The sequence below is a fragment of the Stegodyphus dumicola genome, chromosome 2, assembly GCF_044657685.1.
Source record: "Stegodyphus dumicola isolate Sdum_Otavi_A_Nest chromosome 2, ASM4465768v1".
In the NCBI taxonomy this organism is placed as follows: Eukaryota; Metazoa; Arthropoda; class Arachnida; order Araneae; family Eresidae; genus Stegodyphus; species Stegodyphus dumicola.
Window position 1 is genome coordinate 159,171,880 of NC_140769.1, and position 27,891 is coordinate 159,199,770.

A 27,891-nucleotide genomic window follows, 5' to 3' on the forward strand; every position below is an offset into this window, starting at 1 on the left:
AAATATAAAACAATGCTTTACATCAACGTTCTCTAAGCGTATTCGAGAATTTAGAGATTTTTTTAAGCTAGTCTTGTTTTATAGTTTGAATCGTTTAATTAAAAAGCAATATTTTTAAAGAAAATAATACTTACTTTCGAATATTGAAAAATTGCAAAAAGCCTTGAAATGTAAATGAAAATTAAGAATAAATATATATCAGCAAATATTTAGATAATTCAAAAAATGTAATTCGGCTCTAAAACTATTCATTTCGTTTTTAAAAAGAAAATGCTTTATAATAAAGTCGAAAAGGCCTTAAAATACTATATCATATTATTCAGACAAATATTTTTATTGTCATAAATATGTAAAACTGGATTTCCAAGGACTGTATTCACACTTTTACCACTTTGCCCGCCGCGTCCCCAGTATTCGGGTAATGACAAAAATTCTGATTAGGTGGCAGTTCTTTGAGTAGTTACGAGGAAAAGGATAGGTATTTGAAAAAAAAAATTGTTGATTTTTGAAAGAAAAGAAGGAAAATAATTGTTGCCGACACTTAAATTCATTCCGTTCACTAAACTGAAATGTGCTTTCTTCGGTATCAACCGGCATACACTTTCCTTTCTTCGTAAACAACCCGTTCTTGTAAAATATGATTATTAGTGTCTACAGAACATTTATTATCACTGCATTTATCAATATTTGAATCAGAATCTGAAGAATTCTACAAACTCTCGACTGTTCCTCATTGTTACTACTCGAATTTTTGTTGTAGAGACTTTAGTTTAATTGGAAAAGGCGGAGAGATGAAAACTGAGCAATCGCCTTCGCCGGGAATCGAACCACGGACCTCTGGATACCGGCCCAGCGTGCAGAACCACTACACCCCGAAGGCCCGCTAGGAAGGCGGGAGAAATACCTTATGTACCCCCTTTTAAAGGGCGACTGCGGTTTCTAAGATAGCCAATCGCCAAATCCCGGGTGAGGAGAATCATCCTTCAATTCTTTAGCTTTTAGTTCGGGCGCCACTGTAGAGACGAAACACGCTAGGAAGGTGGGAGAAATACCTTATACTGTATGCCTTGCAACAGGTTTCTTCTTCACTGCTATATGATTCGCTTAAGTTACTCTTTTATTTTTCTTTTAGACATTGCAAAGAGTTGGGGTAACAATTTTAACCAGAAATATTTCAGTCGTTTGTCACTACAGAAAAATTATTTCGAAAAGAAGAATGAGTGCAGCGCTATGGGAAGGAGTGAGTGAGTGCACCAAAGAGAATTATATACCATCACGGCGGGGAAAACCCCAAAGTAACAATGTTGAATATTACATACTAATAAACTATAGGCATCAAGCGTTAATCTGGTTATCTGCTTTAAATTCTAAACATTTGAAATATATTATTTACGTTTCTTTCTGCTTACCCATTGTCTTGATATTTTCTCTATTTTACCAAGGGCTATTCTGTTTTGGAGTGTTTTAGACGTCCACATTGCCCAGGCACAGTTCGCTAGTTTCTTCAAATGCCAGGCTTTTGTATGTACACAATGAAAGTAATAATGGTTCGTGTCGCCTTCCTCTCCGCATTCGCAGAAAGGAGTATCCCTAAGTCTGAATCTGTTCAGGTATACTGGGAATGGTCCATGACCTGTCAAGAACTGTGTTAGGCTAGCACAGTGGGTCTTTATTTCCATGTTAACTTTTGGTAGTAAGAGATATGTCCTTCGTCTACCGCTGCCTCTGTCCATCTACTTTGCCAATTTTGTAGCAGACTTGTCAAAGTTGTTCGCTTAATGTGAGACCAAGGAAGTTTAGTTGGTCTTTTTAATACATCTGCGCAGTTGGCAGTCTGCTTGGCCAATAGGTCAGGGGCTTCATTGCCTTGAATCCCTGTATGAAAGGGAACCCATTTTAAAGTGCGTCTTTGTGAGAAAGGCATTGCCAGAAGCTGTTCCAGAAGTACAAATGGAGAAATGAGATAATTCCCTGCACATTTATTAATGAGAAACACCGTCAATATTAGTGGATATCATCATTTCATTAAAAAGGCGAAATAATCTAACTATAACGCATGCATTTTTAAAGTAAACATTTAGTTATTCAATCGTACAATAAAATTCTTATATAGAAAATTAATTCTTATTCAGAAAACCTGCCTTAATCTGCATATCTCATTAACGTCACATTTCTAAAAATATCCCTGAAGAAAAAGACTTAATTAACTTGACCGGAATGACTTGATTAAACTTTTAACTTTGTTAAAATATCTTAATTACTCTCTATTTTTCTGTCTCTAACTTTATCAGACAGTCCTAAAATAAAAATTATCTTCGACATTTACTAAGAAAAAACTTTTAATTGCGTAATTAATTCTGCATTCACAGAAAAATTAAGAAATCTCCCAATTTCACATATGTTTGTCTTAACTTTGATAACACTTCTAAATTAAATTCATCTCACTTGTACTGAAAGTCGCATGTCGCAATATTGATAATATAAAGACCGTTATTCGTATCAAAACTGAAAAGATGTTTTTCCTTTCATAATATATTTGTTCATATTTGTCTTTTAAATATTTTTTATTGACTTGTATTATTTTAGATTATTTATTATAGCTAAATACTCTAAAGAAAACTGGCACTGTTTACGGCACTGTTACATATGACAAAATCAGTATACAGTCATCTGTCTCCTTCACTGGAAACATAATTCAGGGCCAACTGCAACCCGCTTCGCATATTTAGCTACCCAGATACTTATTTATTAGAGTATGGTAAGGGACACTAGGGCTATTTGTGTTGAGAAGAATACATTTGGGAATGATTTTGTAAGAGAAACTGGCTCGTATTCACATTACCAATGAGAAAAATCATGGAATCTCCCATGCAGCCAGCCGTAATGATCAGAAATAAAAATATTAAAAGTTAAGTAATAATCAAACAATAAAAATCCGTCTCTTAATATTTTATATTGGGAAGATAATGATTGGACAAAAACTCAGCCCCTTAATACTTTATCTTGAATAAAATGATAAGCCTTTCTTACGCACTGTAGCACAGGTAACAAGATTTCGACGCCTTTATTTTGGGAAAAATATCATCGATCACGGTTATAGATCTTTAATAATGGAAAACTGGTGATTCACTTTGAGTTCTAGTATTGATAATGCAATGGACTGGCTGCAGTAGGTTTTCCCTATGTGTAACTTAGATAATGGAATTGTCTTTAGTGGTTCTGATTGAATCCAAAACATCTTAATTGGTAATTATCATCAAACCGCTAATGAACATTAAACCAAATTAATTATATTGTTTGTAAAAGACAATAAAACTGAATTTGACAGCAAGCTTGATTAACAAAAGTATTTCGAAGCGGGAAAAAAATTGTTTAATTAAAACTAAATTATTTACTTTTGATTGCTTTAAAATAAAATAGATAAACCTTCCAGAAGGTAGATTTTGATTTTAAAAAATTTCAGTACTATTACATGAATATTTTTTTCAATCACATAAATAACCTTAATTTTCATACCAACATGTCTCTTTCATTTACACTACAATCAGTAAACTTAATTGATAATTTTATTCACATTTCCTTAAAAATTACAACCTTAGGTGCATGATAACACACTACTTAGCTTGAGGTACTAGATGAACTGCTATTTTCATCACCAAAGCAAAGCAATAACCACATTACGGTTCCTTCAATGTTCACGGAAGATTGCCGTCAATGTTCATGGAGCTATTTGTTTTCTCTCTTTACCAGCGGATACATGAAAACCTCATGTTGGTAAGGCCACATTGCTCTAGGATGGAAGATGAATGGAAATCAAGGTTCCGAATCATGCCCTAGATGAAAACAAATTTGGAAGAGGAAATGATATCGTTGGCGAATAAGAGCCTCTTCTCCTGTTAGCGATGAAATTGCTTGGGCCCACCTAACTTCCAGCCTTGATGTTTAGAGGTTTAATGTACAACTACTATTTTCTTCCTCCTTTCCGCATGCCTTCGTGGTGTTATTGAAAGAATACTCGCAACGTATTCGAGAGGTCCAAGTTCAAGTCCCGGCAAGGGCACTACATATTGTTCACATCTCCTGCATCAAAAAAAAACGTAATGGCTCTACAAGTGACGCCCGAACCAGAAGGTGGGGAAAAATAATCACCAGGACCGTCACCACCAGGACCCCTAATCCCCAGTCGCCCTTTAAAAAGGGCACTATATAAGATATTTTCTCCCTCATTCCAGCATGCCTTCGTAGTGTAAAGGTAGCACACTCGGTGCGTATTCGAGAGGTCCAAGCTTGAGTGCCGGCGAGGGCACTCGAGCCATTTTTCAGGTCTTCTTCTTCAAAATAAACAACTGTTGAAACTAATCTACATTGTCTAGTGTGCATCCAGTTTCTCAAGGTTGAAACCTATCACATTCCATTCGAAACCGCAAAAGATGTGAGATTTTCCATCTTCCAGGCCGAGAACAAACCAATACTTCAAAAAAAATCTCTTTTATTCTCTAAATTTCAACTCTTTCGTCTTTAAAAGTCACCTATCTAAAAGCAGAATAACCTATCTCCGGCATAATTTCTCCTACAGCGGAACTGGGTAGTGAACGATAAAACAATCTTCAAGTCTTTGGCTTCGAAGCTTAAGAAGAGTTCGAAAATTGACTTTAAAACAATCTTAACCATTTGTAATAAAAATTAACTTAATTGCAAATACATCCTCGACTAATTAGTTTATAATTATCTTTAAAAAATAGAAGTTCACCAAAAAGGCAAAACTTTTCTGTATATTCTATATAAATTTAAAATCTATAAATTATTTGTATTTTTAAATTCAAATAATACCAAAAAATTACTTAAAAACCAAAAAGGTGGTGGAAGGGCCAAAGGTGCGGTCTCTTTCAAATGAAAACTCTAAAGGCTAAAGCTTAAAGCCACATATTTGTCGTTAAAAAACAAAGGACAGGAGATTACTAACATTAAATTTAATAAAAAAATTAATTAACATAAATTAAAACTTTATAATAAATAGTTTACTGAGCAAATAGCTCTTAAAAATTAATTAAACCACCCTCAATTAAAATAAACAGTTCCTATTGGTGTGAATAGCTGAAATTTGGAATTCTATGTTACAATTGGAATAATTTAATTAATAAAATTAGTTTAACTCATTAAAGAACAGGGACAGCTTCTTTTAAGAAGTCCTCCATGAAAAGATCTTTCTTTCGTACGACTTACACTACAGGCAGGCATCACTAATGTAGAAAGCCACAATCTAGTAATCTAATGCAATACGATGCAAAAGAGTCTAAGAATCTGCCAAAAAACCTTATAAGCACCCTCCTAATATCACGTTACGCTACATCTGGCACACAAAACAAGTGCAGGTCTCGTGGCGGGGTTCTTAGAAGTCATCTGTAAGTTTCAGGAGGAACATTGTACACGATTTGCAATAAAAAGTCCCTCGATATCCCGTAAATTCTAAAGAGGTGATAACTGGCGCTCCATCACATTTCAAATATTCTCAATAGGGTTAATATCCGGAAAGAAGGCCAAGATATCAATTAGAAGTCATCAGTAAGCTCCTTAAACTACTGTAGCAGAATTCTGGTATTGTGTCAAATAGCGTTGCCCTGTTGAAAGAAACCATTTCCGGTACAGAAGACGGAAGTCATGAAAGAGCACAGCAATAATGGTGAGCACATAGCCCGTAATTGTCATGATGTGTTCTACAAATAATTACCGATCCTAAGGATGACAATGACAGCGTTATCCTAAACGTCATGTATTGATTAACTGCTTACGTAGGAAACAGCGCGGCCTGACCTAAGCATGGATGTGATGTAAACGAAATAGTGGCTTTATCCGACGTATCAATGCTTTTACTTTGTTGTATTGGCTATTCATCATATCCATAGGATCACTGCAATCGTAAATATCAGCGATGCTGTGCAAACAAAGGCGTATAAGCGCGGCATATAAGCTGCGTAGACCCATATCTAATAGAGTTCGATGAACTGCCGTCAGTTTCATATGCCATGAAGTGTAGGCTTTATACTTGACCTGGATTTTCATTCAAATTTCAACTGATTAATAGCAACCTATCTTGTGATAGCAGCCTACCTTCTTTCAACAAGCTGGACTGTCGATGCCTGAATTCGTTGATCAGGCATGAATAACCAAGGCCTCGGCGTCTACTACAAGTTTCACAATCCTTTTTCTATTTTCGCAGGTATTAACAAACCCACTCACAAAAATCCAACAAGTAGCGTTATTTCAGAGATATTCATTCCTAACCTTCATTTCAATCCAACCTTTATAAAAAGTCTATTACTGTACCCTTTTCTATTACGCCCGTCCATAATCGACAAAATGGCAACTCAATATAGGATATATAAAAATAAATTTTTGGATTGTCTATCGAATAAGCACTGTGTTTCTTGAAGTCATATTCTCTGGACACTTAGCATCGGAGATTCTTCTGAGAAAAATTCCGGTAAATGGAAGTCGAGGAAAGAAAAGGGATAAACAGAAACAGAACAGTTCCTGAGAGACGTTCTGGCTGATGCTGGAATATACTCTGAATTAACATAACAATTCAGTTATTCTTGATTGGCCAGTGAGTTAACATCACTATATGAGAGCAGTGCTTGAATATTAAAACAGCAAATAAAGATCGATAAAAGCAAAAGCTATCGATTAAATGCATAAACCATGAAAATGATACGAAGGGAAGAATAAAAAACATATTTACATTATGCTCAAAATTCATTTGCAATCCAAAACAAGTATCTCACTCTACGACAGAAGATTAATCTCGGTGAGGCACAGCAGAACTTGTCATGTGATCTAAGTTGTCCAGTAAGCGGAAACATCAAGAAAAAGCATTATATGTATGTAGGAAAAATTAACGAATAAGTAATAGCAAATACTAGTAACTACTTCTTTGCCCATCTGCCTGCTTTCCGGGACTTTATCATAGCGGAGAATTAGAATTTTTACTAACTACTCTTTTTAAATGTCTAAGTTAAGAAGAGAAATTAAGTTCTCCTTTTTGCAAACTGATCACAAAAATCATTTACAAATTACAGCTTTACACTGCCTTTTACTAAAATATACGATTTAAAATTCATAGCTATTGTAACAAACCTGTAGAATTCTGCTGTATTTAAAAGCTTGAGTTAAAGACCTGCAGACCCCACTAGACTTATATCAAGTGATTGCTTAGTCTGAAACTAAACGCAAAGGAAGGTTTTTTTAACCTTCCTTTGCGTTTAGTTTTAAACAAGGTGTGCCTTTCTATTCTTTTTAAACCACAAATGAATAGAAAGGCACAGCTTGTGCGACTGACGAACCTCGCTGACTGGCGAGTATTTAAATTAACATAAGAGAAAGTTAAATTTCAAATGTAGGTAACGTAGTCTGAGACTGCGCATAAAATAGGCTACTCCAACTGCCTGATATATTTAACGGCGTGTATTTTAAAACTTCGGCTAGCAAGACGCTAAACCCGGAATACAACTTAGGCAGGGCTGGCGATAGTTAAGTAACCTCAAGCTGGGGCTACCGAAAGCACTAATCCGGAGGTTCTCAACCAGGGGGCAATTGCACAGTTCAGGGGGAAATACGTCTCTTTTCAACATACTAAGTATATAGTTTTATAGCCACTGTAGAGTCATCAGGTTTTTTGGTGCTAGAGACATGAAAAAATGAGCAATGCCCTGTCCGGGACTCGAACCTAGACATGCGCCAAGTCTGCTGCCGTTCTCCTTTGCCGTTGGGCAAAGGAGAAAGAAAATAATTTTTACAAAGTCACCATGCTTTTATTACTCATGATACAAAACTGCAGATTTATTTTGTAACGAGAATTATTTAATGTCTTTCTCCAGTTAAGCTCTTTGATAAATTATTTTTAATTTTTATATATTATTTAATTCATAAATTATTTTGTGAGTTTTAAGTAAAAGCTTATTTTATAAAAACTTCTTTAAATATTTTTATAATTTAGAATACATTAATCATATTATTCATATTATATCCAAATTAAAATTTTGATAATCATTTGCATCTTTATTGCAGTTGTTAAAATCTTTGTTCTACCAACATACTATATAAGTATCGCTATACATCCCCCCTTTTTCATGCTACCTAGCAATAAATTTATTTAGATTTAAAAAGTATGATATTAAGAAATTTAATCTAAAATGAAGAAAATCAGCTGAACTTACAATCGCCGTTATTAAATGTCGGCATCTTTCTCCTTCTGCCTTTGGTTCCTTTCAAAAGATAAACGTATGAAATTAATTATCACTGTTGCCAGTCTCAAAATACTTTATAGCTTCGCCCATCTATAAGATGCCACCAAATGGTGGAATAGCAAAAAAAAAAAAAGAGTCAGCCACGCTTGTTGATGACGTTTTCAAAGCCGTTAAATATCTTTTGTCGGCAAAAATGGCTTTTGTCGTCATAGTAACTAGGCAGATCATTTCATTTGAAAGCAGATGACGTCACTGCAGCCAATAAAATTTAATTACACTTAATCCCACTTTCGTTATATGGGGGATTTGTTTTACAAAGTTTCCAGTTTCTTGATCTCCTATAACGCATCATATTTGTGCCAATGGATACCTCTGATCTTAAAAACTGATATAATGCTGCATCGCATATAAAGAAATGAATCATTGTGTACATTGTCACCAATGCCGCATTGTAGTCAATATATAGGGGTTGGACAAAAATATGGAAACACTTTTAAAAAAGCATGTTTCTTTGCTTAATATGGTGTAGGAAACCCATTGGCGTCCAAAACAGCTTGCAGTCTTCTCGAAATGGATAAATACAGTTCCTGTATGTTTGCCAAGGGAATATTATACCATTCTTCCTGCAAAACGGTTGCAAGTTCAGATAACGATGTTGGCGGTGGATAACGAGAACTCACTTTCCGTTCCAATGTAGACCACAAAGGTTCGATAATATTCAGGTCTGGTGACTGTGGTGGCCAGGGGAGATGGGACAACTCATCCTCGTGCTCAGAAAACCAGTCCTGGACAATGTGAGCTGTGTGAACAGGGGTTTTGTCGTCTTGGAAGACACCATCACCATCGGGGAGCAAAGTTTGTACCATGGGATGAACTTGATCGGCCAAAATGTTCACATAAGTCTTGGCAGTCATGTGCCCTGACACAGTTATCATGGGGCTAGCAGAGAACCACGATATGGCTGCCCAAACCATAACAGAACCCCGCCATGTTTCACTCTTGGCAACAAGCAGTCTGTATTATAGGCTTGAGATGGCGTTCTCCAGACGTAAACTCGGCCAGAAGTGGGAAGCAATGTGAAAGAAGACTCGTCAGACCATATTACTCGCTTCCACTGCTCCATAGTCCAGGCTTTATGACTTAAACACCCCCTTTTCCTGTTACGGGCATTAGCATCACTGATGAGTGGCTTCTCAATTGCAGCACGGCCAGAAATTCTCTGTTTATGAAGCTCCCTTCTAATTGTTTTGGTACTCACAGGGTTCGGTAACACAACATTCATTTCAGCAGTAACTTTTGCAGCTGTGGTCTTCTTATTTTTCGTCACAATTGCCCTTAATGATCGTCTGTCACGATCACTCAGGATACACTTTCGTCCGCGCTGTGATTTAGCAGATGATGTTTTTCCGCTTTTCAAATATGCGGAATAAATCTTCGATACAGTACCTCTTGAAACACTAAACACCTCGGCTACCTTGCTTACGGAAGCACCTACCATACGTGCTCCAACAATTTGCCAACGTTCGAAGTCTGTTAACTCTGACATAATGAAATGACAACCTCACATAACAGTACTCCGACAACAACTGAACTGTTTAGCACATTTACGAAGTTGTGTAGGTGGCGTCAGTAGTCAAAAACGCCAGCGCCACCTACATATTTCATTAAAATCAATCTTTCTTTTCAAACATGCATTTCACAAGGTGTTTCCATATTTTTGTTCATCCACTGTAGATCTTCTGCAATAAGTGTAACCAGATTTTTTTCCGATATAAGCAAAAAAACACTGAAGTTACAAAACAATAAGCTGAAAACATTTATCGAATAAATTTCCTCCAAGTCACGTTCTTTGTGTATTTTTCATTTCCCGCGACTGAAGTTTTGGTACAGTTTAGCAATGCTATATTTTAGAATTATCATAAATTTCTGAGCAACATTTAGACATATTTTTTTCAGTGTACATAGTGTAAAATATGCATGCTGTGCATTTTGATGCATTACTTTTCCATACATCTATACGTAGTTCAATCAATTTTGGAAACAAAATTGCAATGTGAAAACTTCAGATTTACAGTCTAAATCAGGTAAACATTATAACGTTTGATAAATTATACACATTTTCACACAAAGGAGGAAAATATTAGAACTTTTCCAAACTTTATCATTCCAGGATCTTTAAAATAATTTTACTGTTTGATTCTAAAACATAGCTCGCCGCTACATCTGAAAGCCTGAATGTTTCACTGCGTTTTCAATTATCACGCTTTTACTTAGTTTGAATATTTTATAATAATACTTTTATAATGCAATGCATCTTATTACTGATTCAAATAGCAAGGAAGAAAAATGAATATTTAAAAAGCAAACTTATAATTAATTTGAAACGTCGTATGGCTTTCTGAAACGTTTTGAACCGAAAAAACAATTTGCAGCGAATAAGCATTGCCGGCGGTATTATTTTAACAGTGAATAAAAAAATATCTTTAATTTATGCAGCTACATTCTAAACAATAAAAAAATCAAAACAAAATATAATAGTTACATTTAAATAAAACGAAGGCTTTCAGATTTTATATTAAGCCCAAAGGAGTGTATATTTAATGCTTTATGTGTTACCTTTATTTATTAAATATCACGCTCTTCGCACTTAAAAAATAAACTTCAATTCAACAGGATTATCATAAAATAATTTTAAAAGAGCATATTGTTAGAGTTTCCGATAGGTAGTCTTGCACGCTGGAGAGAAAAGTGTTTTTTTTTTTTTTTTTTTTTCCTATCTGATTTTGCCGTTGCTCTTGTTGAGTTTCGCTTTGAAATCCTTGAATTTGTTAATCAAAAATTCGTTAAAATTTTCAAAATATGAAATAGAAAATAAAACAAATTCCGAATTCCAAATTTGGGCTTCCAGATGCCCATATTCGAGTGGAGGAATGCGTTATTCAAAATTTAATGGCTCTAGGTACCTTCGTTTTGTCACAGTGCGAGAAACATAGAAGGTTCGTCATTATTAATTTCTTTAAATATAATACAGGGCGATAATATTTGATGGCAACAATTTAAAAAGTGATTCGCCATTTATAGTGAAACAACACAAATTCCCGTTTCTCCAGATTACCCTTCTGGGATAACACTCCTTTGGGCTAATAATTATTGTTACTAAATGATATAGTTAAATCGCAATAACTAAGAAAATTTAAAGAAGAATTTCAATTTTAAAAGCTCTGTCCTTTCTCTTCCATACGAACGATTTTGCATTTGTTTGGTGAACATGAAATGTTATCAGAAACATCAAGATAAAAAATAGTAAAATATAAAAAGTTTCAGATTTTCAACGGTAATCCGAAAGGATTTGTATATCTGTCGCTGAGGTAGCAATCTACCAGTCTACTCTTAAACTCACTCCGATTAATCTTTTTTTTTTTTTTTTTTTTTTAGCTCAAAGGAGAAATTTGCCTAGACGGGCTATTAATTTCACCTTGAACCCAAAATTTTGAATTTCCAATTTCTTTTATTACATATTTCATATTTTGTAAAACTTAAACGAATGTCTGATTAACAAACTCAAAGATTTCAAAGCGAGTTATGGCAATACTGTACAAAAAAAAAAAAAAAAAAAAAAAAAAAAATTCTCTAGCACGAGACTGTGTATCGGAAATAAAGATATGCTTTTTCTAACTATTTTGTGATATTGTCGTTGAATTGAATTTTATCATTTAAGTGCGAAGAACATGATATTTAATAAATAAGGTTAGCAAAGAAAACGTTATTAAAACATCCCTTTGGATGTAATGTTTTGTCTGTTTAGCTTTATTATTAAGCATCGTTTTCTTTGCATTTACTCCCCATGCAACTCAACAGCAAAATCACAAATTTTTTAAAAGCTGCATAGCAGCATATGTTTAGAATTCCCGATATAATGTCAAGTGTTGGCATAACATTTTTGTATTTTTTCAATCTTTTCGAAGTTCATCATAACAATGTACAGTTTTCTTAGTAAGCTTACTAAAAGAAATTTTTTGTCTTTTAATTATTAGACCTAAGGGGCGTTACCCCAGAACGGCTATTAGTTCCGAAAGGGCATTTTGCGTCGAATCATTAAAAGCGTTGAATCACTTTTCACACTGTTACCGCCAAATATTATCTTCCTGTATTATAGTCGCCCACCAGCGGCTGAGTGGTAAAGTCGCTGAACACTGGTAGTTCGGTCCGAGGTTCGAACCCCGCGAACCACGGACATATGCGCCTGCGGAGCGGAAGGCTCCCCAGACCACTATGTTTTTGAATGCCATCTGACAGCAGGAAATCACCTCCCTCTTCCTATCAACAATAGTGAAGCTTATCACCGCTTCCTTATAAAGCACAAACCGGCAGTAAATACAATTTGCAAAGTTGTTAACAAGCTCAAGAGAATGGGCCAAGATTTGTGCTCTCCTCATTAACCAAAACTCTCAAGACATGATACACTAACTAAGTCAGCATGCAGTTCCACATTCTCAGACACATAAGACTACTCCTAAAATTTACATAAGTCCCTATTACAGACACCTTTCAAATAATGCACAATCAAATGTATTTAACATTTCCTCTTCTGTATATGCATAATACTATTTTTTTTATTTTTATTTTTATTTATTTATTTATTTATTTATTTATTTATTTATTTTTTTCCCTATGAGCGTGTATTTTGATCCTATTATTTTGTAACTGTATTTTTGTATCTGTATATTTAATTTGTATTTTATTAGAATTTTATTGTGAATGTGCAAAATTACCATAGCAAATTGCAACAACAAATGTCAAAACGGTAAAACGAATGCAATCTGCCCTTGTATGGCCATGTAAATGATCTTGTTAACATCCTAAAAAGCTCCCGAGGCGGCCTCTTGAGGCCCCAGGGAGTTGTTCCTGGTTAGTGGAGGGCGCGGGACACATGCCTGTTTACCTCTGTTAGACATCAGGCGTCCCCGTCCTCCGTTACCAACCAACCAACCAACCCCGCGAACGGGCTGGCTGCATGGGCGTTTTCGTGGTTTTCCCCATGTGTAACGTGTATACGAGTCAGTTTCCCCTAGAATGTCCTCCACGAAGGTATCCCTCTCCTTAGGCAGATAGCCCTAGTGTGCTTTGCCATAATTAAATACACCACCACACACCCTGTATTAAATAAAGAAGAATCTGCATGAATGCATGTACGTTTCTCGCGTTGTGAAAAGAGACGGTACCTAGAACCATCAAATTTTGAATAACGTAGTCCTCCACCCGTAAATGGGCTCCTAGAAGGCTGAATTTTCAATTTCGAATTTATTTTTGGATATTTCATATTTCCTAAATTTTTTCATTGAAAAGCTGAACGATTTCAAAGCGAGTAGTGGCAAAACTATACGGAATAAACCATTTTTATCTCCAGGGCGCGTTATGCGGTTTTTAAATATTTTTAGCCCAAAGCATTTGGGTGTTATATAAAAAAAGTTCTCTTTGGGAGTAATATAAATCTGAAAGGTTTCAAATTGTTTTGTTTTGTTTTTATTTCTAACATTTTATGTGTTATCTTTATTTATTAAATATCGCGTTCTTCACACTTACGCTACGTAAAATTCATCTCAACAATAAAATAACAAAAATATTAAAAAAAGCATATCATTAGAATTCCTGAGAGAGTTATACGTTGCTATACATATTTTTATGATTTTAATGCATGTTCATTTAAATTAATCACATTAAAAGTAGAAAAAAGTATTCTTAAGGACTATGTTTATTGCTTTTAAATCGCTTAGGCTATTAATCAATAACCTTCCAGATGAAATTTGGAAGTATCTTAAACTTTACTGAGCGGTAACACGCTGGCGCGTGAAAGACAAAGGTGTTATATTTCAGACCGCGGCAACACATCGCTTTCATAGAGCCGAGTTCGTTAATTAAAACTGAAAGATTGATGTCTTACACTTTTTCAAATGGGAACAATCCCGGGTGCTGGAGATAAAAATGTTTTATTTGGAAGTGTTGCCAGTGCTCGCTTTTAAGTCGGTGAGCTTGTTAATCAATTAGAGTTTCATACAATACGAAATTTTTATACAAGTAAATAATACTACAGCAAATTCGAAATTCAAAATTCGGTCTTTCAGGTTTACATGCTCTTCCGGAGGGTTGCATTATTATTAATTTTATGGCTCTTAACTACCATCGTTTTTTCACAAACCTACATACACACATGCAGATTCTTCTGCATTTTATTTCTTTAAAAGTAATACAGGTCGATAGCATTTGGTGGCAGCAGTTAAAAACATAATACGCCGTTTATCATTAACAAACATTTTGAGACTAACATCCCTTTTGGGCTACTAAAAAATTCTGTTACAATTTCAGTAAACCTGGCCGTAAGGAAATAAATGCGGAGATTCTCAATTTTCGTGTTATAAAAAAAATTCCTCTTACGTTCCATTAGATAATTCTAGACGTAACATGTACACGAAATACAGTTAAGAAATTTTCTTTCGACCTGTTTTAAGATGATAATAACCTATTTTATTTATAACACTTGTTGCATCTAATAACAGATGAAAAACTTTCTTAAAACATCCAGTTAAAATGATTTACTTATACTGCACTAGTATAGATATAACATCAAGTAACGTATTTTTGTTATTTCAAAGATAAATGGATTGGATTGGATTATTCAGTTATGGCAAAGCATACGAGGGCTATCTTCCTAAAGGTAGTGATGCCTTCGTGGCGGACTTTCTAAGGGAAACTGGCTCGTATATACGTTACACATGGGGAAAACCACAAAAACGATCATGCAGCTAGCCCGTTCGTGGGATTTGAACCTCGAACCGAACTACCAGTGTTCAGCGTCTTTACCGCTCGACCCTAACACTTTTCCTGCAATTTTTCATGCCGCATTTCTATAAAATTTGATTGTTTAAGAAGTGCAGTTTCGTGGAATGTGTCTTTTTTCATCTATTTAAGCACCATATTTTTGAAAAAAAATTAAACTCTTGTTTTGCCATCAGCCGGCAAACTCCACGGTCTTTTTATAATTGATTAGAAGAAAAAAATTGTATTCAGTTCAAAAACAAACACTAATCAAAAACATGACTGTGAAATTTGGAGTGCTCGTCAGATTTGGAGGGCGTGCCTTGGTTGCCATATAAATACATTTTGGCGATGTCACCAAAATAGAGATTGTCTCTATTTTGGTGACATAGCGCATTGCTTCATTTTCTGAAGAAGGAGCAGCTGATCCGAAAGAACCGATATTTTACGAAACAATATGATCAAAACGCTTTAATGTGAGCGTTGAACCTTATATTTGAGCACAAGAGTATTTATATTTAGTACAAGAGAGAGAAATTGCGAGAGCATTTTCAAAATCATACATAGAAATTTTTCTTTTTTGTATTATTATTATTATTTTTCATTCCGGATGCTTCATAAGAAGGAATGTTTTCTCGCAAATTTACATGTTTTTAAAAAGTGACACAATGAATTTTTTTTTGTTACTGTAAGCGTAGCAGGTTTATTCTTCTAAAAGAAGATACGCCCATGAAGCAATTCCTAATGTATTCACATTAAATACGGGAAAATCCAAGAAAACGGACCTGCAATCAACCCGTTATCCGGGAATCGAAGCGAAATTGAAGTGCAAATGTCAGCAGTCTTATTTCTCTGTCCAATGGTGGGCCGAGATATCATTAGCAAATAGTGTTCGAGAATATCTAGAACGTTTTCTTTAGATTAACACAACTTTAGAAAATGATCGTATTTTAATGAAGCCTTTGTTTTGCTTATTTAATTGCAGTTTTAGAAAGCCTACTGAAAATTCAGTTTAATGGCGAAGTCTTGAATACAGAATACCAATGTATTCAGGGAGTAATCGCATTGCGAAACATTTTCTCACGAGATCCTATAATTTATCTTAAGTGGTTTTTCTTTTAAATGACAAATAATTCGGTAATTTTTTCGCTGCTTCTATGCCGTTTGCCGAAAATATCGCGGATGAAAACAACGCATGAGGATAACGTCATAATACAAAACATCGAGAAGAAAAGAAAAAGCGATAAAACATCGCAATTCTAAAATATCGTGGTAGAAAATACAGCGGTGCAAAAACTTCAGCTTGAAGATATCGCCATAAAAAAGAAGTCTCAATAAGTCATTGCTGACATGAGTTTTCTGACTAAGAATTTTCTAAGAATTTTATCTGCATTTCCGCGTAATCATTTGTGAGCACAAGAAGTTATATTTTTACTTGATACCCGGCACATCTTTATTATTTAGGGCCCCGATGTGCTCAGACTAGAATTACAATTACCTCAAAAAACTGGGATACCAGTGTTGGATTCCAGCCCAAATTAAGCATTGATTATAAACAAGATTGGTTCCAAAATAAGCGAGGCAGGCCTAAGGCGCCGACTTTCCGATTGCCCCCAGTTAAATTCCTTGACAGACGACAACTAAACAAACATAATTTCGTTCTTAATTGCAGCGACTTTTAATTTACATTAATAGCCTAAATAGCCAAATATGCTTCCGATTATAAATTCGTTAATTATTTTAATAACGTAAATATTAATAGTATCTTTTAGAAATCCGTAGATTTTTTTTCTATTTGTTAAAAGCAATGAATTACTGCAACTTGAAAGACGAATTACAACTCTTATACTATGGAAGATGGCAAACTGTTAGTTTTTGGAATTTTACCTGGCCATGGGCATTTATGTTATCAAAAAATTACTAGACAGAGATTTGGTAATACAGCTTAACATGACACAAAAATAAAAATGGGAAAATTACTTATAGACATGTCTTACTTCAAAAAAAGACACATATGACAGAGTGCACTTATATATTGCTAAAATATTTTATTATTGCTATCATTTGATTTTAATTTTGACTCATGCTCTAATATATAAGTAAAAGAATTTTCTAAATCTTTTAACTGTCGTCTGAATCAAAGCCGAAACACACAATACATGGCTTTGAAAATGTATTTCCTCAATTACATAAATTGTTATAAATCTCAAAATAGTTTACTGATCTGCGAAAATTCAAGCATTTCTAAGACGTACATACTGCTTATGCATGACTCCCGATGTTACAGTGATAAACAACGCATACTGTAATTTCAGAAGTAAATGAAAAATGTTATACCGTTTTAATTTGCGACAGTTTCCTATTTTAACAAGAGAAACGTCTATTGTCTTTCCACTTTTCGCTCCTCGTAACGCTACATTATCCCACCAAGTCACTTAGTATCCAGTAGATTAGACAATTGTTGCCGTTCTACAAAATATAAAACCTTTAATTTATTAATAGTTTCTGCCTGATAAACTGTCAGATCTCTGAAGTAGTAACATTGGGTGTTGAATAAAATTCTTAAGATACAATAACACGCCGAACAAATATTAATTTAGAAGTCAAATAACAAAAATCAGTTTTATATTTTCAAATTTTCACAGGACTAGTTTCGATGGATTTACCGAACCATCATCCTCAGCTACAAAAGCGCAAATGCATTTGCGCTGATTTTTGTTGTTTGACTTCTAAATTAAGATTCTTACTTTTTAAATTAAGATTATATATTGCAGTTTAAAGACAATAAATGCATTTCCTAATAATTTAAATCTTTATTTAACTTTTCATGATATAATTTATAACTAATCAGACATATTTATGTGTCTAATTTTTAGGTAATTTTTATAAATGCATACCAATTATTGTAATTAAAAGCTGCTTCTTATACCGTATATTACATACCTTGGCTATGGAATAATTTCCTGCTTATATGAATAGTACATAGCATACCTGCTGTACTCCGAAACGTGAGGAACCTTACTGAAAGAAGAGTTCAAAATTTTTATGTTTTTCAAAAGTACTGAAAGCATCTCTTAATAATACGAAAATAATTATTACAAAAACACAAATGAAAGAAACTATTTCTTATACAATAACTTGGTTCGACTTAAAAAGAATTTTTTCGAAACTGCCCCCAAAATCTAGTCTCTAAATAATCGCAATATGTTTTTTATAATCTTACAGGATTAAATTTGTCGTTTGGTAGAGAACTTAATCTGCAAATTACAGAAAAAAATATATTTAATTTCAACAAGTTTTAGGATAATATACACGATTTTTTTTAATTAACTTCTTTTAATCCTTTTTTAATGTTTGTAAAAACACATAATTCATTAATTTTATTTTAATGCACATATTAAACTAGTCTCTCAGAGCAGATCTTGCATAGAATGTAATAATAAAAGGACAAAAGCCACTTTCACTGTGATGAATTTATTTGAAATGAATGGCGTAAATCATTCTGGGCACTAGTTTTTTTTGTACCAAGGTACAAACATCTGTTATCAAGTTAATATTTTTCAAAGTAAAGGGTAAATATTTTAAAAACTCACATACCTTCCGAATGTGCAACGACTGGCGTTCTCTGGTAAAGTGTGCCCGGTGGAAGTTCCAGATCCACTCCTCTCAGATTCTGTAGAAGATTTTTTCGTCTGCTCTGCCGGAGCAGTTCTTTCGATGAGAACAGTAGTGCTAGCCACGATGACAATAAAAATGCAATTTTTCAATTCAGAGATAGGTGTACGATTTTCTCCCTTTCAGGTTGTTTTCCAAGAGTATTTAAGTTTTGAATCATTTAGTCCACCGTTACTTGGAGCATTAAACGTAATTATACATAAAAAGATTTTTAATTCTTTTCCTAATTATCTTAGGAAGAAGATATTTAAATAATTTAAGAAGAACAAGTTTCAGCTGTTCATGAATATTCTACGGCGTTGAAAGGAAAAAGACTTTTACAAACTGCTTTGAAAATTCTAATCCGTTGGCTACCAGAAGCTTCTTTTTCTAAATTATTTCCGTGTTTTTTTACCAGGAACTGATATTTAACAAGTTTAGCTGCACATAATATTCTTTGAAATATAATGTAACTTATTTCCACAGACGTGAAACCGATGCGTGCAAAATCTCACCAATAAGTCTTCACACAGTTCCAAAACATGAATAAATGTTAATATATTAACTATTGTGCTGCCAGGTGTACTGATAAATACCTTTTCATAAAAACTAAAACACACAACCGTTTTTACAATTATTTCGTGCAATTTCGTCAAAGAGAAATATCTTCTTAATTAAATCGAACAACGTTACGTAATAATTTAATTAACTTAAAAATCCGCTAATTTATTTTTAAATATCAAATTGAAAGTTATTTAGAAGTCTCTCTGTTTCAAATGATAAATTTAGAAAAATTAACACCATTACTTTATATTTCAATGGTGAATGTCAGTCATCAAAAATCATGCTCGTAAAAAACGCATTTGCAAGTAATACATAAAATTCAACGCCACAAAAATTATTACACACTATAATTTTCCATTCTCTTTTGTACTGCATCGATACCTAACAATTCCAAGTATTTTAAGCATAATCAATACATCATTCTGATGGTGTATCATTCCTGAATGTTATATCTCAGAGAATTATTTTTCTGTTTCGAATTTTGAGTTATCAAGTTTAAAAAATGGGAAAGAAAATCGAAATTAAAATCTAAACCAGTTGGTATCCTCGAGTACGTTCTATCGCATATCTCACTTTCGCTCGACAATCATTTGACTCACAGAGCGTGCTATTCCGTCAAAAGGTTCGGATATTCCATTTTATGATTCTCTTGCAACCACGAGTTGAATGCGAACCCGGCAAACTGATCGGCCAGCTCGCGAGGAGCACACGATTCACTGCGCCGACTTCGAATTCGCGCAATACTGCAGCGCCCCCGTTGCTTTGCGCATTTCACTGCTCAGCGAGCGCGCCGCTTATAACAATAGACAATTTGGAAAATACGTGTTATCGAATAAAATATGTCATCCAAATTCAATAGAAATAAAATACTTTGCTATATATTAGTGAAAATTAAACAGTTAACTAGAACTAAAAATTTATCGTTTAATCCTTATTCACCCATGATAAATTTCGCCATTTTCCTTTATATTCATTCATTAAACATAAATCTGTGTCTCCATGTAGCATTATATTATCTTTTAAGAAAGTAAATTAATTTAAAAGCTGCGACTGTTCGAATAAAAGTGCAACTATATCAAAATCAAACAATCGAATTATATTATAATAGAATTACACTTATTATTATTCTGGTTAGATTATGTTATTGAAATATGGCAAAGGACATGAGGGATGTTTTCCTAGGAGAAACTAATGTCCTCCAGGAGGACTTTCAAAGATGAGCTGGCTCCTATTCACGTTAACACAGAGCGAAAATCCTGAAAACCAACCATGGGCCCAGCCCTTTCGCCTGGGGCTAAACCAGAGTCGAACTTCCAACATTCAGCAGTCTTAATCACTCGGCCACTGTTTCGATTAATTATTATTATGAATTCATTTTTAAATTATTTCTAATAATTATAAAATTCCTGATAAATACTATAATTTATTATTTTACGCCTGTCATTCCATGTAAATGTCAGGAAGTATTTCATATATGAAATGCTTCTTCTCGTTCCAATAAACCGATTATTAGTTAATAAAAATTAATGATAATTAGAAATAACGTAATAATGATAATTAGTAGAAACGTACTGAATACATAACATAGCTACCAATATGAAAAACCTGGAGTTTTCTTTTCCTAAAACCAAGAATTTCTGGGAGGTTTTGCGCTGCGCTGCGAAAGCATTTCATAAACGAATACCAAATTCACATAAATTTCCTTTATAATGCATGATTTAAGTTATTTTGTTATTTATATTATGACTCTAACATAAACTATATAAATATTAAATTAGGTATTCTAAATTTAATATTCTTTGACTAATTTCATTTTGTAAATTTCTTAACAATTCGATCAAGAAAAAGTCTTTTTTGTTGCGGAGAAGAAGAGCAGAAGATACTTCAAAGAGGCGATTTTTTTTATTTTCTCTCCCCCCCCACACACACCCAGTTTTATGTGGCACTCACTTATCGAGCTTCTTTGACTTTCCTATATTATTCAACTGATCAGAAATCGTTGTTTTGCTTGCTTTATACCGAGAAAAATCCAGAGTACAAAGGAAAGCGTTAATTTATCAAAGTACTTTTAAATAGTAAAATTAGCAATTAATGTTCCTACTGTTATGTGGATAAAATCATGCACCATATATTGATATAAAACAAAATTAAATACAAATATTTACTGATTAAACATTGGTTAAATCTTTATAAAATGTTAGGTTGTCCGGAAAATAATGCAGGTTTTTGCAATTGTTTACCTTTCTTGTACATATTTAGTAATAAAAATATTTTGAATTACGTTGATTTATATATCATTTTGAAGCTCTATTTTCGCTCTATATTTTTACTTTTAAAAATATTTACTAGGTTCTTTTTAGATGTTAAAACGAGATTTTTCAGAAAATTTACTTTTACGAGTATAAGCTAGGCCGTAACGTAGCTCAAACGGCTCGAAATGTCAACGAAGTATGGGGCTAGAAAAGTTTTAATGAATCTACAGTTCAACGGCGGTACCAAAAGTTTCGGCGTGGAGAATTTGACTTTGAAGATGAAGTGGGTCGTGGACCTCTTCAGCTGTTGATGACGACGATTTGAAAAACTTTAGGTTGAATGTAAACCCGTGCACAACTGTTCGAGAGCTTGGCGTAAGCAAAACAACGATTTCTGATCAGTTGAATAGTATAGGAAAGTCAAAGAAGCTCGATAAGTTACAGCACACTGTTTATTGCTTATTAGTGACTGTAAAATATAAATAGATGGATCAAACGGCTAACTCTTCATTTTCTACATGCCTGTACCGGAAGGAAGTAGATGCACTTAACAACTATGGCAAGTATGCCAAAAACAAGGTAAAATTTCTTTCACTAGTGGAGCCTCTAGCACCATCTAGTGAGGGAAAGAAATACTTTAAGCTGAATTTCCTAACAAGTAGACAAGACAATTTAAGCTAAATAAAAATTAATAAGAAAAATTATGCTGGATATCGCTGAGGGAATGGAATTTGCTGAATGTAAATTTCATTGATTTGATATATTTCATTTATTGCTGTTAAAGATTTCCCAACAATAAATGAAACAATTTTATAGCCTACTACCGAGACTGACCATGGCAAAAACGTAAATTTACTGAATATTTGTAGTTCGACAGTGTTCAAATCCCCGCAAAAAAGTTGGCTGCATGGGCATTTTCGTCGTTTTCCCCAAGTGTAACGTGGATACGAGACAGTTTTCCTCATAAAGTCCTCCACGAAAACATTATTCCCTAACATAAATAGCTCTATTGACCTTTTCTGTAATTAAACAAACCAAACGAAATTATATTTTTAAAATGTCAATCTGGTGATTTCCGATTATCTTGATTCTGAAATTTAAGAAGATAAAAAAAAACTTATAAAGCGCAGTATTTTTAATTTTTTCAAAAGAAAAATGCTAGTGTAAATATGTAATTTATTTTAACTGCCTAGTTTTCTTCTAATAATAATTTTTTCCGTATAATTCTTTCGAAATATTTAAATGTGTGTTAGTTTTCTGCGTCAAATTCACTTCCAAATTTTTTTTAAAAAATTTTCTGATTTTTATTTCCGTAAAATTAGCAACTGTTTGCACAAAACATCTGCACGAAATGTTAACATTATTCACAGAAGTTGAATGACTCCCAACTCGTGCCGCGAGATAGGATATCATCTCTGTAAAAATATTTACCTATTATCAGTTTTCAGCTAAAATAAGCTTTTTCTTCTGAATCAAAATGAGATAGATACGATAATGATAAATTGTATAAAAGCACAAAGCGTTTGACTACTCTTAAATATTATTCTACTTCCATAATTTAAAGGATTAAATTTCCTAATTTCTGCTCCCCATGTCTCTCAGTTCCATCTTAAGAACTATTCAGAATGCCATGAACAACTCTGAATTAGGAACTAGCATAATTTTAATGGCAATAGTTTCTGCCTGTGCAATCGTATACTTTTTTGCGAGTAAGAGAAACAAATTACCTCCCGGCCCAACTGGCTTGCCGATTGTAGGTTATTTACCATTTGTAGGTACTGAACCATATAAAACTTTTGCGGCACTTGCCAAGAAATACGGAAATGTGTTCGGGTAAGTGTTATGACTTCAGTGATTATTCTAAAATTCTAAGTGTTTTCTTTAGCAGGATCTTTACAAAGCTTTGAACCACGATGTTGCGTTATTCTACCATATACTTATCATCCCCGCCGTGAGTACGTTGTAGTATTTATAATTAAGGAATATTTATTTGTTTCTCCTTACACGACAGAAATATTTATGTATTTATATTTTCCTTACTGCGTTAACTCTTATTTTAATTATCATAACGACATATACTCTAATAATAATAATAATAGTTATTCACTGATTTCTAATATGCATATAAACTTCTGCCTGTGTAATCGTATATTTTTTTGCGAGTAAGAGAAACAAATTACCTCCCGGCCCAGCTGGCTTGCTGATTGTAGGTTATTTACCATTATCTACGGTTAAATTGTTCTTGACTGAAACTGCACTCTATTAAAGTTTAAAGCCTCGAAATTATTAATCTTCCATTATTTTAAAATAAATAATAATAATTTCATTCCGATAGTTGCTTAGCATGCTAAGGTGTTATAATTTGAAAAATAAACTAAGGATCAAATGTCAAACAGAATGAAACTTTTTTGAATGCATGAAACTGAAAAATTATAGTATTTTTCCAGGAATTTTTTGAATGAGTGAAACGTTTTATTTTTCCAGGCCTCATGTAATCTATATTAAAGATCTTGTGTTTCATGCAATGGCAAGTTTTCCTAGATCGTGTTTTTCTAGATTGTAAAGTAGCATAGTGTAAGAGAAACACACGAAAAATTTTCACCTGCCCTAAAGATGTTTCTAATTTCAAAGCTAAATATAATTTTTAAAAAATTTGAAGTATTATATTAAAGCCTGAAGAACCAAATTAGAAATTTCTGGTAGTATTTATTTTTTATATCCTAAAATGGTCACGACTTAATAACATTTAACAAGGGAAAGAACTGCAAATGGTGGGATATGTCGTGCATTTAGCATAGTTAAGGCGCTTAAGTACACTCTCCTCTATTTAGCACAGTTTTATTAAAGAATCATAGATTAGAATAAAAACGAAATCAATCTTTATTTAACAAGTTAGAGAGTTTGCTTAACTCAGATAGAACACAAATAGGATACAAATAAAAATTAACAGACTTTAAATTTAAATTTAAATCGAAGTGTTTACATTTAAATCGAAATGTTGAAATAAGGAACTTACAAAGGATTCATTTAAAAGTTTCAAATAGCTTCAGACTTACCTATTAGGCAAGAGAATATTCCATGAAGTGAAAGTAGCATGCTAAAAAGAATGAAGCATAAATATAATGCAAGTACAAAATCTTTTTAAGATTTCTGCTTCCGAACATAGATAGAATCCTAACTCACCAATATATAGGATTCATTTATAAGTTTTAAATAGCTTCAGATTTACCTATTAGGCAAGAGAATATTACATGAAGTGAAAGTAACATGCTAAAAAGAATGAAACATAAATACAATGCAAGTACAATATCTTTTTCAGATTTCTGCTTCTGAACATAGATAGAATCCTCACTCACCAATATATAGGATTCATTTATAAGTTTCAAATAGCTTCAGACTTACCTATTAAGCAAGAGAATATTCCATGAAGTGAAAGTAGCATGCTAAAAAAATGAAGCATAAATATAATTCAAGTACAAAATCGTTTTAAGATTTCTGCTTCCGAACATAGATAGAATCCTCCCTCACCAATATATAGGATTCATTTATAAGTTTTGGCCCACCAGCGGCCGAGCGGTAAAGTCTCTGAACACTGGTAGTTCGGTCCGAGGTTCGAATCCCGCGAACGGGCTGGCTGCATGGGTGTTTTCGTGGTTTTCCCCATGTGTAACGTGTATACGAGCCAGTTTCCCTTAGAAAGTCCTCCACGAAGGCATCCCTCCCCTTAGGCAGATAGGCCTAGTGTGCTTTGCCATAATTAAATACACACACAGACACATTTATAAGTTTTAAATAGCTTCATATTTACCTATTAGGCAAGAGAATATTCCATGAAGTGAAAGTAACATGCTAAAAAGAATGAAGCATAAATACAATGCAAGTACAAAATCTTTCTAAGATTTCTGCTTCTGAACATAGCTAGAATCCTCACTCACCAATATATATCGTCTGGCGTTTGTTTGTTTTTGACTTGCCGAGATTCATTACGCAAAATTGACACTAATTTATTCTAACAATCAAGGTAAAGAAGAATCGGCTTTAGAATCGGATTTTCAAAAGTTCGAAACTTGAATCACTGACGTGTGGACAACACAATGGAAAATTTCAAAACTTATCTTTTTAATTTAATCATGAATATTATTTATTCTTTCTTGTGCATGATTGTTACTTTTGTAAACTAAAACAAAAAGACCAAACTGAAATATGGCTCGTGTGTCCACAACCTTTCCAAACGATAAATCATACGACATATATATGTTTAATGTGTGTATATCTGTGGCATAAGTGTGTATATCTGTGGGCAACTATTATACAATCAACTCCCGAATTTCCGAATAATAAATCTCTGTTTATAACAGAAAGTTGAGGTTGGTATCGCAAAATGTTGAAAATATTAATGTGACTAATTATCAGCGGAAAACAGAACTGCTAACGAAAAATGCAAAAGAGAAAAGAACGTGAAAACTCTTCTTTAATACCAACTTAGTTTCTTCATTTTTAATTATGTTTGCTCTTCTATTATTTGCCCAGCATTCTTTTTCCTTTCTAATTATCTCTATTTATTTATTATTTACTGTGCATTCCTTTCTTGATTCCTTATTATCTTTATTCTATTATTTACTGTACATTTCGTTTTTCATTTAAATTATGTTTATTACTTATTAACAGTGTATTCCTTTCTTCATTATTTAATCGTGTTTACTCTTTATTTACAGTGTATTTCTTTCTTCATTTCTAATAACGTTTATTCTTCTGTTATTTACAGCGTCTTCATTTCTAATGATGTTTTATTCTTCTATTATTTACAGTGTATTCTTTTCTTCATTTCTAACGAGGTTTTTCTCTTCTGTTATTTACAGTGCATTCTTTTCTTTATTTCTAATGAGGTTTTTTCCATCTGTTTTTATAGTGCATTATTTTTTCATATCTAATGACGTTTATTCTTCTGTTATTTATATGGACATGGATTTAGCGAAGGGTGTCGAACACCCATTGTTTAGCCATAGGCAATGTGTGTATTCTACCGTCCGTACTAATCATCCAGATAACCACCCACCGCAGGGCTCACAGGGGGGGGCCGACAGGCGTTACTGTGTTTTGTGCGGTGTTGCATAGCTTCGTGCCTCTTGTGAACATGAACTTCATTATGTTTATGATTTTCTTTCTGAAATGTTTTCTCTAGATAGCATATATTATGAAAGGATTTGTTTCCCTTGAGTTCAGAAATTTTAGATGGTACTTAGCTGTGAGAGAGCATTTAAATGAGTAGTATTCGAGACTGCCTCTTTCTCCACATACACACTAATCTGATGTAGCTAAGTTCCTTGCATTAGTCCTTCCTACGTGGGAAAGGGACCATGCCCTGACATGAACCACGTTGTTTCTCTTGCTGCTGAACTGGGTGCAGTGCCTACTTTTGGGGACAGTTGACAGGTCCTTCTCTCTTATTCGGTGTTGTCCCACCAGTTCTGCCATTCAGCCTTTTGCCATTCGTTGCTTACGAGTTTCTTGAGGTACGAGCTAGCACTCATAAATTTTGTGCATTTTGACCTCTTGCTGCTTCTCTGGCTGGGACGTGAGCCTCTTCTCTACCTTTTGTCTCTGCATGTGTTTTCACTCAGGTGACAGAGAAGTGCTAATTTGATGATACTGAAATTCTTTCCGTAATCTCTTGGATTAGAACTGATTTATAGTGCTTGTTCACGAAGACTTTGTAAGACCTTCGTGATAAGGAACTTACAAAGGATTCATTCACTTATAAATGAATCCTTTGTAAGTTCTTTATCACGAAGACTGAGAGACTGTTTCTGAAGATATATGATGCCTTTAGGGAGTTTACGATGCTGTATTTTTAATGCTTCCAGGAGCGCTACTGATTCTGCTTGGAATACTGTATGTAGTTGGCATATGTGGAACATTGTTCATTTGTCAAGTTGGAGTCTAGGTAAATTTTGATTGCCCTGCCTTTGCCTTCTGAGCCAAAACCATCTGTATAGAACTGGGAGAATTTTTTTGCTTACATTTCAGCAAGATAATGGCCGCCCCCACACTGCACATGTTTCTACTGCTTGCCGAACATTACCTTGGCCAGCAAGGTCGCCGAGTCTCTCTCTTATTTAGCACGTTTGGAGCATTATGGGCCGGCCCCTCCGACCAGCTCGGGATGTTGACGATCTAACGCGCCAGTTGGACAGAATTTGGCACGATATCCCTCAGGAGGACATCCGCAACCTCTGTCAATCGATGGCAAGCCGAATAACTGCTTGCATAAGGGCCAGAGGTGGACAAACGCGTTACTGACTTTTTCACTTTTTGAAGTTCTATCACTTCGATAAGTCATCCAATTTTTCTCAAACTGTAATCAT

General features: G+C 34.0%; 1 protein-coding gene and 1 pseudogene across 2 annotated transcripts in view; one reads left to right on the forward strand and one right to left on the reverse strand.

The window, feature by feature from the left end:
• LOC118191327 (uncharacterized) overlaps positions 1–18,853 on the reverse strand; it is a gene marked incomplete at its 5' end in the record, with an annotated part of 529,277 nt that extends 510,424 nt beyond the window's left edge. The window contains one exon of the mRNA XM_085811371.1: positions 18,654–18,853. Within this exon, the coding sequence (XP_085667497.1) occupies positions 18,654–18,853 (200 nt within the window). The remainder of the gene's footprint in view (positions 1–18,653) is intronic.
• Positions 18,854–23,216: 4,363 nt separating this feature from the next.
• Positions 23,217–27,891, forward strand: part of LOC118180345 (cytochrome P450 2J5-like) — a 55,491-nt pseudogene continuing 50,816 nt past the window's right edge. Inside the window, exon 1 of the transcript XR_015039337.1 lies at positions 23,217–23,359. The product of XR_015039337.1 is annotated as a cytochrome P450 2J5-like (transcript). The remainder of the gene's footprint in view (positions 23,360–27,891) is intronic.